This window comes from Alexandromys fortis, unplaced genomic scaffold (genome assembly GCF_014885135.2).
Source record: "Alexandromys fortis isolate MF-2015 unplaced genomic scaffold, M_Fortis_MF-2015_v1.1 scaffold_56, whole genome shotgun sequence".
NCBI lineage: Eukaryota > Metazoa > Chordata > Mammalia > Rodentia > Cricetidae > Alexandromys > Alexandromys fortis.
In genome coordinates, this window is record NW_026067935.1 from 1,242,707 (window position 1) to 1,261,564 (window position 18,858).

Genomic DNA, 18,858 nt, shown 5'->3' on the forward strand with positions numbered 1-18,858 from the left:
AGGGAGAGTTTCATTTGGGCTTATGGTTCTGGAGGGAGAAGAGTTCATCGTCACCAGGCTGGGGAAGTGAGGCAGCCATCAGTAAGGGCTTCCATATGGAAGCACAAACAGGAAGCAGGGAGTGCCAACTCAAAATGGCACACGCTGCCGTTAAACTCTGAACACCCCCACATACTTCCTCCAGCAAGGTCACACTTCCTAGGTCACACTCAGTTTGAGCCACACTTCCTCAGGCAGCACCAGCTGGGGACCAGGGATTCAAATGCCAGAGACTATGGGGGACATTTTTCATTCAAACCACTGTACTACAGATTGCATACATACAACCCCCCCTTTCCCATTACTGTGGACAACTTACTGGACACAGATAACTTACAAGAATTGCAAGAATAAAGATTTTGGCTAATGGTGTTTAATAATTCAGTCTATTCATATTGAACATAGGTGTAAGCAAGGGCTAAAAATAGAAAGGGAAGCATTTAGGAAAAAGGGAGTATATGCTTGGGTGCAGGTATAGACCCCACCTTGCTTTCTTCAGTAAATGGTATGGTTCCTTGGGTGTACTGGGTGGGACGACAGCTGATCCCGTGGAACTGAGGGTCAAAAAGATTTCATTAGCTTTCATGAGGGTATGGTGGCATTGAGTCATCCAGTTTCCTCAAAACAACCCCCCCAAACAAACAAAACCCCACAAAATCAACAACAAAAGAGTTAAGACATTGTTTTTTTTTTTCCCTTTTGTAAATGAAGTTCATGATCTTGTTTGTGTAATTCCCCGACGGTTACATCTGGGAATTAGTAAGGTCCTATACACAGACCATAATCATGGCTCACTGTATTTTAACATTCTTATTTAAAATGTCTGGGTTTTTGTTGGTGTTTTGGTGAAACAGGATCTCGTTATATAGCTCTTACTGGTCTGGAACTCTGTAAAACTGGCCTGGACTCCAACTCACAGAGATCCTGCCTCTACCTCCCACGTCCTGGGGTTAAAGGTGTGACTCGCCTCTTGAAATGTCTTAGTGTAAAAGGTATATTGTCGTTATTAGGTAACCTTTTTAACACATTTTTTTCTTTGTGCTGATTTTTTTTTAAATTATGCTGGAATTCTTGGTTTTCAGCTGGCAAGAGTTTAATCAGGTTAGGGCCTTCTTTTTCTTTCCACCTCCTTGGATTGCTGATATTCACTGAAAGTGCAAATATGTCACGGGTGAAAGTCAGCCAACAAAGAGGCTCTGCCTCAAGGTGCTCGAATCAGTCATTTTGTCCAGACTCCGTCTCACATTGGTAACACGCGCTGTCATTCATGGCTTAAGAGCCTGAATCCTGGTCCAATCAGGGGTATCTGCTTGAGAGGAGGGCAGCTCGGTGGGCTTTGTGTGGGTGTCACCAATGTGGCTGGTGTCTGTCTCCTCCCTGGAGCACAGGGGCTCAGCGCTGGGAGAGTCACTCTGAGGAGGTTGGGACACCCGGAACCCGGAGATCGGGAACCTTGGCACCCGGACAGGCCGGACCGCGACACAGCGGAAACGAGCCCTTCCGGAATCCCGACATGGTGAGTGGGCCCGGCCTCCGAGTGGCGAGAACTGCGCTGCAGCTGCGGCCCCGCTCCCGATCTGTTCCGGTTGTGATGGCTCTCTCGGTCCCCCAGCGAGGGGACGGGGCTGGTGGTCCGCTGCCCCTCGGTGTCCTTTGCACCCCGGCTATGTGGCGATGGCGGGGTTTTGGGGACGACCCGACTCCCGATGTGTGGGTCCTGACTGAGAGGAGCTCTGGGCTGGGGGTCCAACCCCTTCCACCCACCGGTCCTGAGTTTCCGAACGCGTGGTCATCATCCATGCAGGACCCTGCCCGCGCAGTCTGCGGGGGCGGTAAAATTCTTATTACATTTTTTTTTTATTATATATGTGAGGATGTGTGATGTAAATGCAGGTGCCGTAAGGCCAGAAGAGGAATCAGATCCGCTGGAGCTGGAGTTGGGAGTGCTGTTGTGAGCCTCCAGGTATTTTTGCTGGGAACTGAATTGGGGTCCTCTTGGGGGTAGTAAATCCTTAAGATTCCTTTCCCACCCGCAACTCGCAACTGTCTGGCGTCTATTTCAAACAGACCCGTGTTTTATATACTAGTTGGTATTTTTTTTGCGGGGGGGGGGGTGGTTCAAGACAGGGTTTCTCTGTGTAGCCCTGGCTGTCCTGGAACTCACTCTGTAGACCAGGCTGGCCTCGAACTCAGAGATTCACCTGCTTTTGCCTCCGCTGTGATTAAAGACGTGCAACACCACACCCGGCTCTAGTTGGCATTTAAAAAAGATACCTAGTGTTGGGTTGGAACCTCCAGCTCGCTGGTATATGACACAGAAAGCCCCATTCCTATCTCTCGCCAAACCCTGCCATCTCAGAGAATTTCCAAGAAAGAAAAGGCGTCAAAAAACCCCGTTCCACCTTCTTGGTGACTATTGCAACTTCCTACCCTGTTGACTCCGGCAGCCCAAGTTCCCACCTAAGCATTCAACTTGATGTTCGGTTGGAACCTCGGGCTCACTTCTGCACGGTCTCCAGTCTGAGAAGCCCCATTCCTGTCTCTCCAAAACCTGCCCACTCGGAGAATCCCCAAACACCTAGGATTGTGATTGCTGGACCAAGTGGTCAATCAGTTTTTATTTAAGAACCGTCACACCCTTTTTAAAAAGAAAATTGCTATACAAGATTTATGACCCTACCAACAAAGTACAAGAGTTTTCTCTTACTCCATGTCATGTCCTTTTAAACACGACAGATCTCTTTATGCACACCAAGCTAACCTCGAATCATTTTGCAGTTTTTTGACAATAGCCTTTCTAACATCCCTGACAGCAGCAGATCTGTTATTTGCTATATTAAATCCCTGCTCTATGTTAATATCTAGAGTGTAGCCTGGAGAAATGGCTTAGCAGTTAAGAGCATGGGCTGCTCTTCAAAAGGTCCTGAGTTCAATTCCCAGCACCCACTTGGTGGTTCGCAACTGTCTATAGCTGTTGTCCCATGGGATACAATGTCTTCTTTGGTATGCAGATGAGCGTGCAGACAAAACATCCATATACATAAAACAGATACATCTTTTAAAAATATATATCCAGATTGTCCTGTAGCCCCTACCAGAGCGAGCAGCAAATTTCTTCCAAGGATGTATAGAATTCTGTGATGTTTTTGTTTCTTTAAATCTTTTTTTCTGGACTACTGGTGGCTTTAGGCCATGCATGGACTTATTCTCCTATTCAAAATGTCCTTTGGCTTGTGGTCTAAGGAGATTTGTATGTCCTATCTTCTTTGCTTTCAGAGCTTAAAGATACAGAATGTAGTCCTTGAACACAAGATGATGAAGTCTAGTGTGTGGACAAACTTCTTATGGGACCTGAGAGACCGAAAACTGGACAGGGGAGGTAGCTTAAGAAGTGCCGAGCTCTCCTTCTGCTCCTGATTCGGACATTGAGATTTCAGTCCGGTGCTCCAATGTGGGTCTCTGTCTCTGTCTCCTTTCATCGCCTGATGAAGGTTAATATTCAGGAGGATGCCTATATGTTTTTCTTTGGGTTCTCCTTCTTATTTAGCTTCTCTAAGAGCGAGCACGAGCAAGGAACTCAGGACCGCGAGGGGTGCACCCACACACTGAGACAATGGGGATGTTCTATCTGGAACTCACTAAGGCCAGCTGGCCTGGGTCTGAAAAAGCCTGGGTTAAAACAGGTCTCACTGAACATAGCGGACAATGAGGACTACTGAGACCTCAAGAACAATGGCAATGGGTTTTTGATCCTACTGCACGTATTGGCTTTGTGGGAGCCTAGGCAGTTTGGATGCTCATCTTACTAGACCTGGATGGAGGAGGGTGGTCCTTGGACTTTCCACAGGGCAGAGAACCCTGATTGCTCTTTGGGCTGACGAGGGAGGGGGACTTGGTTGGGGGAGGGGAGGTGGGGAAGAGACAGAAATCTTTAATAAATTAAAAAAAAAGAATTAAAAAAAAAAGAAGTGCCGAGCTCCCAGCCAGCCTGGTAGAAACACTGTTCTCTCTTTTCTCCCTGATGAACACTCGATGGGAACCCAAAGATAGCAGAGCAGTTGGCAATAGTGGGGAAAATGAGTGCTGAGAAAAACTGGGAAATTGGTGTTAAGGCCTTCTTTACCAGGGTCCCATTGGCTGCAGCAGGGAGTGTGTAAGCACCACTGTTGTTGTTCTTCTGTGTGCTTAGCCTCTCCTTTCCCAGCTCTAGGTGAAACTAATGAAATTTTCTTGAACGGATTTGCAGAGTACATGTGTGTGTGTGTGTCAATTCATAGGGGTTCATCAGCCACCTGCGTTTATTATATCATCTTGCCCCCTTAACCTATGATAAAGGAGTAAGTCACAAGACAATCCCACACCAGTCTGCAATTATGATTGATAAAAGGGTTATTTATTTAAAGGGAAAAACTTACCCATCACCGTCCTAGACAACAGCCCTCTGCACAACCAGGAAAAGAATCTGGTAGACAGTAGCAGAGTCAGAAGCAAGGGAGGGAGAGCATGCAACTGCTGCTTTTTTATGCCAAATAGACCACACCCAAGTGGGCTGATATCTTAAAGGCTACTGGCTGAAGGAGTGGAAGGAGCTCCAGCAGCACTTCTCCCTTTTGTTTAAGTAAGAGAGTTCTAAACCTACTACAAAATTATATACAGTAAGAACAAATACCTTATTCTAACTAGCCTAACTCTTGTATAATAAATAACTTGGCCAAGTCATGAGAGGAAAGTAACATTTATCTAGTCTTCAACCCCATCGAAAATCTGAGAAGGGAAATAATGTTAACTGGGTAATTAGGAAGTTCAGTCAAACAACTTCCAAAACATGCAACAAATCACAGAGACAACTGGCTACCTGGGCAATCACCCAAGGTCACGTTTGCAGCGTCGAAGCAACCAACTTTGGCTAAGGCCTAGAATAACTGACAGATTATTTTTAAAGGCAAGAAAAAATTTAAAACCATCTTACCCTGTCTTGTCAAGATTTGACAGTTCTGCATATCCATTTTCGGATACTATGTATTTTGTCAGTAGTTGAGGTATGGGCAGTTTCTTGCCCAGAGGCCTGCTTTGCCAAGAAGACAAGCTCCAAGTGGAGTGTCTTTGGTGCTCAACAATCTCTAGGGAATAGATCGGTGTTGCTGGGAGCAATTGTGTCTCTCTACCACAGAACTCTAAGTTAGATTAAATGCCATTTTCTACAGCTCTTTGAAGAGGTTGAAGATTATTTATACAGAATATAATCTCTACATATCTAAAAAAACAATTAGTCTAACTATAAATATGACAAACATAGATGACTATTAATCTATAATTCCTAATACCTATCTAACTTAAAGACTAAGACAATAAACAACTGTGTAATAAATGAGGACAGTGACCTCCAAATGTAAACAATGTACAAGTATACACTGTAATATGGTAAATATATATATTAATACATAAACAATATATAAGTATCTTAATCAGAGGTAGAAATATACATGCAATATGGTAAATATATATCAATATATAAAAATGTTTTAAATAGAGATAGAAGCATGATGCATACAATATTCAATATAATTTAACTTTGTATCCATATACAAGAATCTATGCCAATGTAATTTCTATAAACGACAACTCACAAATACCAATCTATTGTCCCATCATCCAATTTCCCTCTTTTTTTTCCAAAAGATCCCTGAGCTTATAAAATTCCTCCCCCAGCCATCAACCGTATACCAATTATAATCAACCCCTAAATGATGTCCCTAAACCCGAGGATAAACTTTGCTGGGAGAGGGGACGTCGTCCTCTAGAATTATTCATGAATGGTAATCACAGCATGCAGAGGGGAATACCACATTATCCTCCTATTTATTCTCTCTGCCTGCCAGCCTCGCCTAGCCCTCTACTGGCTGGCTATTGGCCATTTAGCTTTTTATTAGAGACCAATAAGGTGTCTTAGGCAAGCAAGATGAAACAGCAACACATCTTTACATAATTAAACAAATGCAACACAAACAAATGTAACACATCTTTACATCGTTAAACAAATGCAGGATAAACAAAACCCCATTTACACAGTTAAAGTAATATTCCACAGCATACGCAAATGTAATACGTCTTTTTTGTTTGTTTGAGACAGGGTTTCTGTGTAGCTTTGGAGCCTGTTTTCTGAAATGCACTTTGTAGAACAAGCTGACCTTGAGCTCACAGAGATCCAAATGCTTCTGCCTCCTGAGTGCTGGAATTGAAGGTGTGCGCCACCACTGCCTGGCCAAATGTAACATCTTTATGTAGTTAAATAATCCACAACAAACAAACTCACATTAGCCTCCTGGAGAACCATGGAGAGGAGAATCAAAGTGCTCCTGTTCATGCCAGATCCTCATCACCTAATCACAAACCAGAAGGAACCCGAGTCCCACCTATATTGCTGAGCATTGAAGAATACGAGCTAATATGTTTTGGGGTGATTTGGGGTCCTGTGTGTCTTACTTTCCACTTGATGTGACAAAACACGATGACCAAAGTTACTAACAAAAGAAAGTGTTTAACTTGGGACTCACAGTTCCAGAGGGTGAGAGTCCATGACCATATGGAGGGGAGCATGGCAGCAGGCAGGTGGCTACGGTGCTGGAGCAGTCGCCGAGAGCTCACGTCTTGATCAGCAAGCACAAGTCAGAGAGACAATAGCTCGGAACTGTGTGGACTGTTGAAACCTTAAGGTCCGCCCCCACCAACACACCTTCTCACCAAGGCCACACCTCTTAATCCTTCCCAAACAGCTCCACCAAGTGGGGACCAAGTATTCAAAAATATGAGCCATGGGGGCACTATTCAAACCACTACACCATGCTTATGTCCCCATTATTGAAGGCTATTAGAATTCTGTGACATGTTGAATACAAGCTATCTGGCAACCGGTACTGCCTTATAGTTTCTGATTCCAGTGTCCTCAGATGTAAAGTTCTATTTACAGTTTAAGCTATATAAATGCATACATGCAGTTGATGCTTGAACTTGGATACCACAAGAGAAAAGGAACTCCAGTCTGACCACTGGACCCACAACCAAGATGCAAAATAAGTTTCATTTAACCCGGAGTCCAGTGCTATGCACAACACAGAACACATGGGGTTGCCTCTTCCTGGAGTCCTTTATTTGGTGACTGACCTCTGACTAGGGATTGGCCTGCACCCAATAGTAGTCTAGCTTTAGATGCTTTGTGGTAGCAGTCTTAGGGCATTGTCTGTCCTGTACCTGACGGGACATGTTAGGGAAAGGCATTTCCTCACCTCTGGCATGAAAAGGAGGCATACAGGCCCTTCACTTCCCTGAGTTAGGAGGACCCATGGCTTTAAAGCTGGGTCTCCAGGCTTAAAGTAGAGTTTGGAAGATGTCCAGTTTCCCTGCCCAGTATAACTTCTTACAGGGGGAAACATACACTGCAGATTGTGGGGGCAGAGTGCCCACCACAGCTCTCCACAATATTGATAACCAAATATTGCTATGGAGTATGATCATTGTTAAATAAAAGCTGATTGGCTGATAGCTGGGAAGGAAGAAATTGAGCGTGAGAGCCAGAGAAAACTAAACATTGATAAAAATCGTGGGTTAATTCAAGTGTAAGAGTTAGCTAGTAATAAGCCTGAGCTATCAGCCAAGCCTTTATAAGTAATAGAGGCCTCTGTGTGGTAATTTGGGAAGTGGCTGCCAGGTATTTGGGAGTTGCTGGGGACATAAAGCTCTGTTTGTAATCTCCTTAATGGCTCATCTGTTCCTATCAGCCCCAACCCTTTCCATCTTTGCTGTTTAAACAGTCACGTCTTCCACAAACTGCTCAGGCTTTCTAATCATCTAGAAACTCAGTAGCATGGCATATGACTTTCTGTTCATTTCCCCCCCCCCCAGGAACCTTAGCTTGATACAGAGCATCACATTTGCTCCTGGTGGCCTGGGTAGTCTATTTAGTCTGCTGCACCTTTCCCCATCCCCGCCATGTCCCTTGTACTTGGCAGGCTGAATTTATCTGCTTGTCAGACTCACTTAGAGTGGTTAGAGTTCTTCCTCTTCATACAGATCACATTCTACTATGGAGCTCAGCAAAACCCTTGAAACAGCATACCACCTGAGGTTCCACGGTACTCCTAACACCCCCATCACCCCCGAAGCCCCATCCTGCTGGGACCCATCCCCGGCAGGGCAGGTCCCAGAAGATGGTATGAGGAGTCGGCAGGGGAAGGAGGTGAGCCAGGCTGTGGTGGTGCTGAGAATCTTGCAGCTGGACTGACAGGCAGCCAGAGTGCTTCTTTATTGATACAGAGTTTAGTAAGCAGGGATACATTCATATTGCTCTGAGACATAGATCATATCATTTTGATTTTGGACATGTGTTTCAGGTCACTTTTGCTCATCTTTTAGTCATCGTTAATAAACTATGACAGAACACAGTTGTCATTTCCAATTATTTTTCCTCAAGTTTTTACATCATTAAAAAATAGAGTCATCATTCTTATTCATTAACCCTATGGCCAAATTTTTACGAATCTAGAGGCATGTGACAGCCTGCTCTCAGGCTGGTAGCTTTTGTGGCTACAAGGACACTAGACCAGACCAAAATCTTCAAGCCAGCCTGAGCATATGGCCTTATCCCAAGCAGTGAATTATTAGCTCTTAATGATCAGAGTGCCCAAGAAAAATCCTCAGGCCAAAGATGCTGCAGTGATTATTCAAATTCTGGCATAACACAATGTGTATATTTTATATTTTTATAGAATTTGCTATATGTCTAATCCTGGTATTCCATTGTTCCTTGGTCACATGACCCCACAGTGCATGAGGTAGCTTTCCTAAGAAAGGGAGGTCCTGACCCCTCATTTCTTTATCATATTTCCACTCCATCCTTTGCTCACCAGTGTAAGTCCGTGTGTAGGGCAGAGGTAACTCCAGCTAATCTAACTTTATGCTCTATACGTCATGTGATTGCCTGAATGTGTCGTGGGAAGAGGCTTGCAGTCTGAACTGTGGCCAACTCCTTTAGCCCACTGAATCTTGTTGACTTTTTAAAGTTTACTTTGTCTTGATTATCTTGTTCCTGTATAAGTATAGGGACAAATGTTTCAAGAATGTCTCGTAGCCTCATAAAGAGACCTCTGGCTTCTTTATGTGTGTCACAACCTCCAAGGTGTAGGGAAGACCTTCAAGTAGATAAGGATGTCTCCCTAAAAGTGGGGGAGTAATGTGTTCAGAGCTTTTCTTTCTGGTGAAGCTTAGAAGCAGCCCTCCTGGGAGAAGACATAAATGATTCATAAGGACTTTCCATAATCCAATATCTCTAAATTGTACAAATATTAAAAGTCCCCCAAGTCTGCGACAGGAGATGAAAACCAAAGGTGACATGGTAGCCAACGTGCGGCTCTGCTTTGCTGGGTCTGTCAGGCAGCTGCTGGCTTTATCACTTGCCATTACCACCAGATACAGTTGTGTCGCCATACCATCCGTGAGGTCCTTCACCAGCCCTGAAGCCTCGTACTACCCCTTAGATCCCATGCCACCCCTGAAGCTCTGTACTATCCTGGAGATCCCATAACACCCCTGAAATCTCACACCCTAAAGCTCCACACCATTCCTGAGGTCCAAGCAGAATCGACATCACTTTAAAAACAAAACAAAAACCCTCTGCTGTGAACACGAACACAGTTGTATCAGATAACCCAATACTCATCTTGCAAACCCAGCTCTCATTAGGGCCTGTCTTTTCTGCTATTGCCTTCTAATCCCTGATGCTCATGGTCCCCTCAGGTAGTGACATCCAAGTGTCTCTAGTGGCCTGTGTAAGCCAGTCTACTAGGGACTGATTTCTCTCCCATTACCTAGCCCTAGCCCTAACTCTAACCCCAACTGAGAGTTTGTAACTTTTATCTCAAGTAGTTTCTTCACTTCAACAGTGTTGTGGAATATTAGTTTAATGATGTGTGGCGTTCTTTTATGTTGCATTTGTTTAACTCTGTAAAGCTGTGCTGCTTTGCTTGACTAAAATACCTGATTGGTCTAGCAAAGAGCTGAATGGCCAATAGCTAAGAAGGAGAGAGAAATAGGTGGGGTTGGCATGCAGAGAGGATAAATAGACGAAATCTAGGAACAGAGGGAGAAGCGAGAGAAGGAGAGGAGAACAGGGGCCAGCCACCCAGCTACCCAGCTACCCAGCCACCCAGCCACCCACCCAGCTACATAGCCACCCACCCACCCAGCCACCCAGCTACATAGCTACCCAGCCACCCAGCCAACCCAGCTAGCCATGGGAGTCAAGTTAGGAAAGCTGGCTAGAAACCAGTCAAGCTATGGCCATGCATTCATAAGTAAGAATAAGTTTCTGTGTATTTATTTGGGAGCCAGGTAGCATGCCCCCAAAGAGCAAACAAACAAACAAACAAACAAAAAATACCCCCCAAACAACTACACAGAAGTACTCAGATTGCCCCCAACCCTGTTCCTATGTCCCACAGTCTCACTAGTGAGGCTGGGAGGGACACATTTATTTCTTTCAAAAAAATTTCCCAGGTGGGCTGGAGAGATGGCTTAGCATTTAGGAGCATTTCTGTTCTTTCTGATGACTCAGGTTCAGTCCCTCACACCCTCCTGCAGCTCTAGTTTCAGGAGATCTAATGCCCTCTTTCTGGCCTCTGTGGGCACTAGCTACACATGTGGTGCCCGTACACATATGGAGGCAAACACATACACACACACACACACACACACACACACACACACTAATAATACAACCTTTTTGTTTTTTTAGACAAGGTTTCTTTGTAGCTTTGGAGCCTGTCCTGGAACTAGCCCTTGTAGACCAGGCTGGCCTTGAACTCACAGAGATTTGTCTGCTTCTGCCTCCCCAGTGCTGGGCTTAAAGATATGTGCCACCCCTCCCAAAGACTATAATCTTAAAGTCTATCCCAATTTAAGCGGTTCAGGTCCCACATATTCCCTTGTTATTAAGGCTCTGTTGGTGTGCTGACCATAGCCTTCCCCTTCTTAAAGACTGACCCGAGAAACATCTCCATCTCTTTCTTTCCTTTTTCACTTTTATTGATTCTTTGTGGATTTCACATTTTGCATCCCAGTCCCACTTATCTCCCTGCCCCTCCCATTTTCCCTCTGCCCTTGCAATCTCCCCCCCCTGCAAACTAAACCAAATTTAAAAGAACCAAAAACCAAACTAACCAACCAACCAAATGGACAAATTAAAAAACAACAGAAAAGAAGAATCTTATCATGGGAGCTGTAGTGTGGCCGTTGAGACTCACAGCTTACCCTTCAGTCCGTTCGTCTTCGCTTGCTATCTTCTCTTTTTGGTCACTCCTCTTCCTGTGCATGATCTGACTCTTCCCCTGGGCCCCGTGGGTTTGGATCTTAGGAAGGGCCTTTAGCACAGGTCTAACTTCTATTTTCCTTTCCTTGCATCTCTAAGAAACTGCAAGTTAATGCCTCCCTCTCTTCATTCCTATTCTCAACTTCCTTTGTGAAATTGGACGCCCATGCAGCAGATAGCATCCCCCTTCGATTTCCTCCCCTTGTTGTAACTCCTCTTGTACACTGGCAAATTCTTCTTGAGAAGATAGCTGAGCCTCAGTTGCATTTATTCTTAGCCACAACAAAGGCCACAGAGCTGAGAGACTACAGGCTGCCTCCCATCCCGTGCATGCTGCTTTCAGAGACTGCAATATATTTCCTTCCTTCCTTCCTTCCTTCCTTCCTTCCTTCCTTCCTTCCTTCCTTCCTTCTTTCCTTCCTTCCTTCCTTCTTTCATTCCTCCCTCCCTCTCTCTCTCTCTCTCTCTCTCTCTCTCTCTCTCTCTCTCTCTCTCTCTTTCTTTCTTTCTTTCTTTCTTTTTCCGAGACAGGGCTTCTCTATGTATGTAGCCTTGGCTACTTGGAACTCAATCTGTAGACCAGATTGGCCTCAAAATCACAGAGATCCATCTGCCATTGCCTCCCGAGTGCTGGGATTAAAGGTGTTTGCCACCATGTCTGGCTTTCTATGTATTCCTTATCTACCATTTTGGAGCATCCTTATACTCATATGGCAGACCTAATGTATCATGACACCATGCCGCCCCTTGTCACATACAGTTAGATGGCCACTCTGGGATTCCCAATCAAGAACACTCCACTCCTCAAGGAGATGACTGGCCTGTGGTTGGATATCCTATTCCTCATCACAGGGAACATGCAACCATTATGACAGGAGGTACACCATCCCCTACCATGTGAAGAAAGGTGGTCACACTGAGGTGGCTTCCATGGATGACCCACTCAGAGATCTGCTCCAATTTCATGTGTCATCATCCATCGCAGGGACACTCAACTACTCTTCCCAAACTCACCTGTGGTTCTGTGTGTTGTTCAACTTTTCCTGTGGCAGTGTAAATAAATGCTTTTCATTACATCAGGGTACCAATCACAGACCAAGGAAGAGATTCCCTGATTCACTAACGTTTAGTTTGCGAGACAGTGAGGTTGTTGAGGTTGCTCATCGGACTGTGGGTGAGATCACATCTGGAGTAAGGATAACCAGATGCAGCTGCATCTCTGAAAGCTCACCACAGCATGAGTGATGACACTGAATGCTGTATCCCTGGAGCCCGGGATTACACGGTCATTGTTCTGTCCATTTATTTTATTTCAGGAGCTGCTCTCATTCGAGGATGTGTCCATTGACTTCTCCCCAGAGGAGCGGGAATGCCTAGACCCTGCTCGGTGGAATTTGTATAGGGGTGTGATGTTGGAGAATTACAGGAACCTTGTCTCCCTGGGTGAGGATCTCTTCCCTACAGAATTCTCAAATCCCTTCCCTTGTAGAATATCTCTCAGGAACTTACTTACCCTTCTCACAAAGTCATGGATGAGATCCTTTCAGATTGTATTTCCCTTTAACATCTCCTTTCTTCATGGAGTATGTTTTTTTACTCTAGATTCCTGGTAATTTTAGCAGTTTGATGGCCTGTAGTTATCATGAACTGCATCTTCAAGTCCAAATGTTCCCTTTGATTTACTCATACGTGCAAGCGAAGCCTTATCTCCAAAGTGAAATTCTCCGTGTGTATTCTACTGTGTCTGGTAGGAGACAACTGGGGACATAATTTCCTAGAGTCTCCTATTGTGTCGTCCCCCTCCACGCCCCCAGCACAGTGTGAGCTGGGGAGATTCCAAGCAAACATCATTTCTGTTTTCCAATGAACAGGTCTTGCTGCGTGTAAACCTTACCTGGTCACATTTCTGGAGCAGAGCAAGGAGCCTTTGGATGTAAAGAGACAAGAGTCAGGAACCGTATGTCCAGGTAGGTAGGCGTGAAAGAATTCAAGGATGCAGTTGAGCAGTCCAAAGATCCAGAAGGAAGAGAGGCTTGGAGATATAGAGATTCGGAAGCCTGAGTCAGTGGCGATGACTTCTCAAGGGACTACACTTGTTTCTTTTACTAAAGGAGAAAACAAGCTGCCCTGTGTTCATCACACTGCTCAATCTTCTGCATCTCCTTCTCTAGGGACCTCCCAGCCCATCGCCAGTGACAGCAGTCCTTCTTTTGAAGGTCTGCATAATCTCCCCCCCCCCGATTTTTCTTTTCTTTCTTTGTGGGCCTCAGAAAATTATGCACATGTCTGCAGACCTCTGTGTTAAAGCCATACAAATGAAATATTAACACCAAAAAGAAGTTTTTCAGGCCGGAGAGATGGCTCAGAAAGAAGTTGACAGCACTTGCTGTCCTTCATATGACTTGAGTTTGATTTCCAGCATCCTCGTCAGGCAGCTCAGAACCACCCACCAAAGGGTGGTTCTCCATCTTCTGGCCCCTATGAACGCACTCACACACATGGCGTACCTTCACACAGACATGCACATGATGTGGATTAAAAGGTTTGCTTAATGTCGTTCATGTAGCTATTCATTGCAGTGCTGTACAGAGCTTTTTTATGTGAGATTTTAGTGCTTTTTTTAAAAAAAAAAACTGTCAATATCAGTCATTTAAAATGCACATTCTTCATGGGTATATTGCCAAAATTGAAAATCGTTTTAATCTGGGAGGTATTTTTCATGGTACATTGTTGCTTATTAAGAATTTTATGAAGTAGTTCTTTTTCTTGTTTTTCAATCCCATGGTCTATGTTCTATTTTATTTTAGAGTAGGTTCTTGAACACCAGCTGATAATAATTTTAGGTTTTTTTTTGTTTTTTCGAGACAGGGTTTCTCTGTGGCTTTGGAGCCTGTCCTGGCATTAGCTCTGTAGACCAGGCTGGTCTCGAACTCACAGAGATCCGCCTGCCTCTGCCTCCAGAGTGCTGGGATAATAATTTTAGTTTTTAACCTGTATTTTGCTGTTGGCTAGCAGTTTCTAATACTGTGTACATCGGGATAACAAAAGTTAATAATAAGTTAAATTAAAAAGTCTACTATTACTACAGTTTCAATAAGGTTGTATATACCTGTGTGTGAGAGAGAGAGAAAGAGAGAGAGAAGAGATGGTTCAGTGGGAAAGAGCACTTGCTGCCCAAGTCTGAGCAATGAGCTCTAGATCTCAGCTGTCATATAGTCGGGCACCTTCCTATATGCCTCAGTAATTGCAACATTAGGAGCAGTAGAGATGGGAGAATCACTGGGGCTTGCTGGGTGCTGGATGCCATCTTAGACACAAGCTATAAGATCATTTGGGAGAGACTCTGTCTCAAAACAAAAAGGCAGAGAGTGCTAGAGAAAGACTCCCATGCCTTTCTCTGGCCTTTCGGCACATGTATCCATCCATCACACACACACACACACACACACACACACACACACACACACACTCACATTTCTAACTGGCTGATTTTATTCTTTTGAAAGAGTCATTATTCTGTCATTAGCAAACAAGTTTTCCTTATGCCAAAAGTACAAATTTAATAAATATAGAAAGTTATCCCCCCTTTAAAAGTGGGGTTTCACTCTGTAGACTAGGCTGTCCTGGAATTTTCTATGTACTTTAAGCTAACCTTGAACTCATGACAATCCTCTTGCCTCAGATTTTCAAGTGCCAGTATTATTGGTGTGAGCCACACACTCAGTTCAACACTCCATTTTCCCTAACCTAAATGCTGATAAGGACATTGTGAAAACACAGTGCATGCGCAATGGTAGACCAGTCATCAAGGAGGGTCCTATCCTAGGTAATTATAAAGGTGTTCATATTGGAGAGAAAAACTTGTTAGTACAAGAATTCTACAGCTGGAATCATGGTTCAAATCTCAGTAAAGACCACTGTACTCCTTTTCCTAGAGGACCTCTGCAGATACAACCTGTCTGGGGAAGACTTTGCTCAGCACTCAGAACTCGCTACCCATCCACGGCCACCTGTTCAAGAGAAGTCTCAGAATCATAAAGAAGGTGGCAAAGCTTTTACTTATAATGCAACTTCTACTAGAAAACGGAGGGCTCCAAAAAGAGAGAAGCTTTACCAGTGTGAAGAATGTGGCAAAACCTTTAATAATAGTTCAAACCTCACTCGACACCAGATAATCCACACAGGAGCGAAACCCTACCCTTGCCAAGAGTGTGGCAAAGCCTTCAACAATGTTTCAACCCTGACCCGGCACCAGATGATCCACGCTGCAGAGAAACCCTACAAGTGTACAGTGTGTGACAAGGCCTTTCACTTCTCCTCGTACCTTAACCAACACCAGAGGATCCACTCGGGAGAAAAACCATATAAATGTCAAGAATGTGGCAAAGGGTTTTATTATCATTCAACCCTGACTCGACACCGGATAATCCATACAGGCGAGAAACCCTATGAATGCCAAGAATGTGACAAAGCCTTCAACAATAGGTCAACCCTGACTCGACACCAGGCGATTCACGCGGGAGGTAAGCCTTACACGTGTAACATGTGCGAGAAAGCCTTTCACAGCCCTGCCCACTTTCACCGACACCAGAAAATCCACTCGGGGGTGACGGCATATCGATGTGGAGATTGTGGCAAATCCTTTAGCTATTCTTCACGCCTTCATCGGCATCTGAGAACCCATGCGCGCGAGAAGCTCTATGTGTGTAAAGAGTGTGGAGAGGCCTTTAGCCGCTCTTCGCACCTTAACCAACACCAGAATATTCATTTTGCAGAGAAACCGTACAGGTGTAAGAAATGTGGCAGGGCCTTCGCCTGTTCTTCACAGCTATATAGGCACCGGGCAAGCCACAGCGCCGAGAAGCCCTACACCTGCCAGGAATGTGGCAAAGGCTATCACCGTCCCTCGTCCTTTGATCTGCACCAGAGACTGCACACCGGAGCTAGCCTCTACCGATGTGCAGAGTGTGGCAAGGTCTGTCGCTGCGCTTCACACCTTACCCAACACCGAAGGGTTCACACCGGGGAGAAGCCCTACCGCTGCCAAGCATGCGGCAAAGCTTTTAACTGTTCCTCACACCTTCACCGGCACCAGGTAACTCACACGAGAGAGAAACCCTTCCAGTGTAGAGAGTGCGACAAGGCTTTTAAGGACAGCGCGACACTTTGTCGACACGAGAGGATTCATACCGGAGAAAAACCCTATCAATGCAAAGAATGCGGGAAAGCCTTTAATAACTATTCGAATTTCATGCGCCATCAAAGGATTCATAAGTGAGGGAAGCAAGAGAGAGAAAACAATGTGATAAAGGGAACTGGAGAGATGGCTTAGAACCTGCACTGCTTTTGTGGAGACCAAGCTTGGTTGCCAGCACCCCTATTGGGTGGATTAGAATCTCTTAAAACTCCTGGGATCCAAGCCAAGCTTTGGCCTTCAAGGGCTCCTGCACTCATATGCACATGCTCCACACAGGCAAACACACATCTACATGTAATTTAAGAAAGAGTGCGACAAAAAAAATGTTTAAGTAATCAAACACCAATTTATAGTGGAATGAAACTAATAGACCGTACTGACCAAATTCCATCATTTTTTTAAAATTATTTATTTATTTATTTATTTATTTATTTATTTATTATGTATATAATATTGTGTCTGTGTGCATGCCTGCAGGCCAGAAGAGGGCACCNGTGTCTGTGTGCATGCCTGCAGGCCAGAAGAGGGCACCAGACCTCATTACAGATGGTTGTGAGCCACCATGTGGTTGCTGGGAATTGAACTCAGGACCTTTAGAAGAGCAGGCAATGCTCTTAACCACTGAGCCATCTCTCCAGCCCCAAATTCCATCATTTTATGTAAAAAAATTCTTACTAGATAGAACCTTTATAATGGATTATTAATTTATTTTCATTTGTTTGGATGCTTTGCCTGCATGCCCACCACATGCATGCAGTGTCTTTGGAGAGCAGAGAAGGGCATTGAATCCTGAAGTTACAGACAGCTGTGAGCTGCCGTGTGGGGACTGGAAGCTGAACCCAGGTCCTCTGCAAGAGCAGCTACGAACTGCTGAGCCATCTGTGCAGTCCCAGAAAATCTATATACGCAATGACTCAGAAAAGACCACTGTCCAGTATTCGATACCTCACAAGGGCCAGCTATTCAATTTGGAAATTCTTTTTACAAAATAAACAGATTATGCGAGCTTTCACCCATGTTTCAGCTTTTAATTTACTTACAGGAATTAGTGTAAGATAGAAATCCTACAAATACGTGAAATTTGGCAGAAAGTTACTGACATCTTTCCTGTGCTTGGAAGAAGCAGCTCACAGATACCAGAGTCATCAGGCAACTCGTCTGTGCGTGGAAGTAACTGCTACCATTTCCATTTAGTAAACAGCCCCAGACTGCTCAGACCTGCACAAGGCCCAGCTCTCAGGTCCTTCCAACAGACACACCAAGCCGCTTCCTGGGAATTATTGATGTATTCTCTGTAGATCATATAGTGGGCTTTGAATGTTGTATACACTGTATCGTGAAATTCATTTTAGAAAATAGATAAAGATCATTAATGTTTTATCATTAGCATATATTGAATGACTTCTCTTTCTGTCACAGACATTGAACCACTGTGCTCAAGAATACAGGCGGCAGATCCTACTTCACAGGGCATTAAGAAACTTACCGAATATTTTGAAGTATATTGAATGACTCATAGACCAAATGGAACTCCCAGTTCCATCACAGTATTAAAGAATTTGGAGGAGACCGTTCTTATATGAATAACTTTTATTCATTCTTTTTAATGATTATCCAGAAATTATGAGGGTTGTAGGAGTAGAATATTGTATCATAATATTCTGAATCTTGAATTGTAAGTTATAAGATTTTATCAGACCCACTCAATTTCCCCTTTTTTGGACTCAAAGCACACATAAATATTTGCTGTTCATTTTTACAGATTCAGGTGTCCAACTCCTATGATCTAAAGGTAAATTTTAGGAGAATGGTAGATGGGTCTGTTTGAATAATGATTGGGAAGAGAATTATAGAATTCTGTGTAGAATTTCTGTGAATTTTAAAGGAGTTGGTAAATTATAGCTACCTAGAATACTCACATATTCTGAGGGGAGATTTTCACTTTGTTTTCACTGAATATATTTCTTCAAAATGTCATAGTTCTTGGTTTAGAATTTCCTGGTATTAATTCATCTTGATTTACCTGTTACCCACGGAAGACATAATGTATGATTTGCCTCATGAAGTTTATGATTCTGTTCATATAACCCTTACCATATTTTAAGACGGTGTAATTAAATTTTATATTAGAAACTAATTCTAAGATGCTCTCACATAGTGTGAACATACATAGAGATGTTGTGGCAGAATGTTTTGTCTAGGCAAAGATGTGTTATGTTTGTTTATGCTGTGGAATATTAATTTAGCTGTGTGAAGGGGTGTT

At 44.1% G+C, this 18,858-nt stretch overlaps 1 protein-coding gene across 5 annotated transcripts in view; it reads left to right on the forward strand.

Annotated features, from left to right (window-relative positions):
- Positions 1-1,380: 1,380 nt before the first annotated feature.
- LOC126504324 (zinc finger protein 11) overlaps positions 1,381-18,858 on the forward strand; it is a 40,002-nt gene continuing 22,524 nt past the window's right edge. The window contains exons 1-5 of one of the 5 annotated variants that reach the window (XM_050146618.1): positions 1,381-1,555; positions 12,715-12,841; positions 13,270-13,365; positions 15,334-15,921; positions 16,174-17,058. In XM_050146618.1, coding sequence (XP_050002575.1) covers positions 1,553-1,555; positions 12,715-12,841; positions 13,270-13,365; positions 15,334-15,921; positions 16,174-16,676 — 1,317 coding nt within the window. In that variant the 5' untranslated portion in view covers positions 1,381-1,552 and the 3' untranslated portion in view covers positions 16,677-17,058. Of the gene's footprint in view, positions 1,556-12,714; positions 12,842-13,269; positions 13,366-15,080; positions 15,225-15,333; positions 17,059-18,858 lie in introns of those variants that run through there. The other 4 variants (XM_050146615.1, XM_050146616.1, XM_050146610.1 and 1 more) reach the window with 4 other exon arrangements.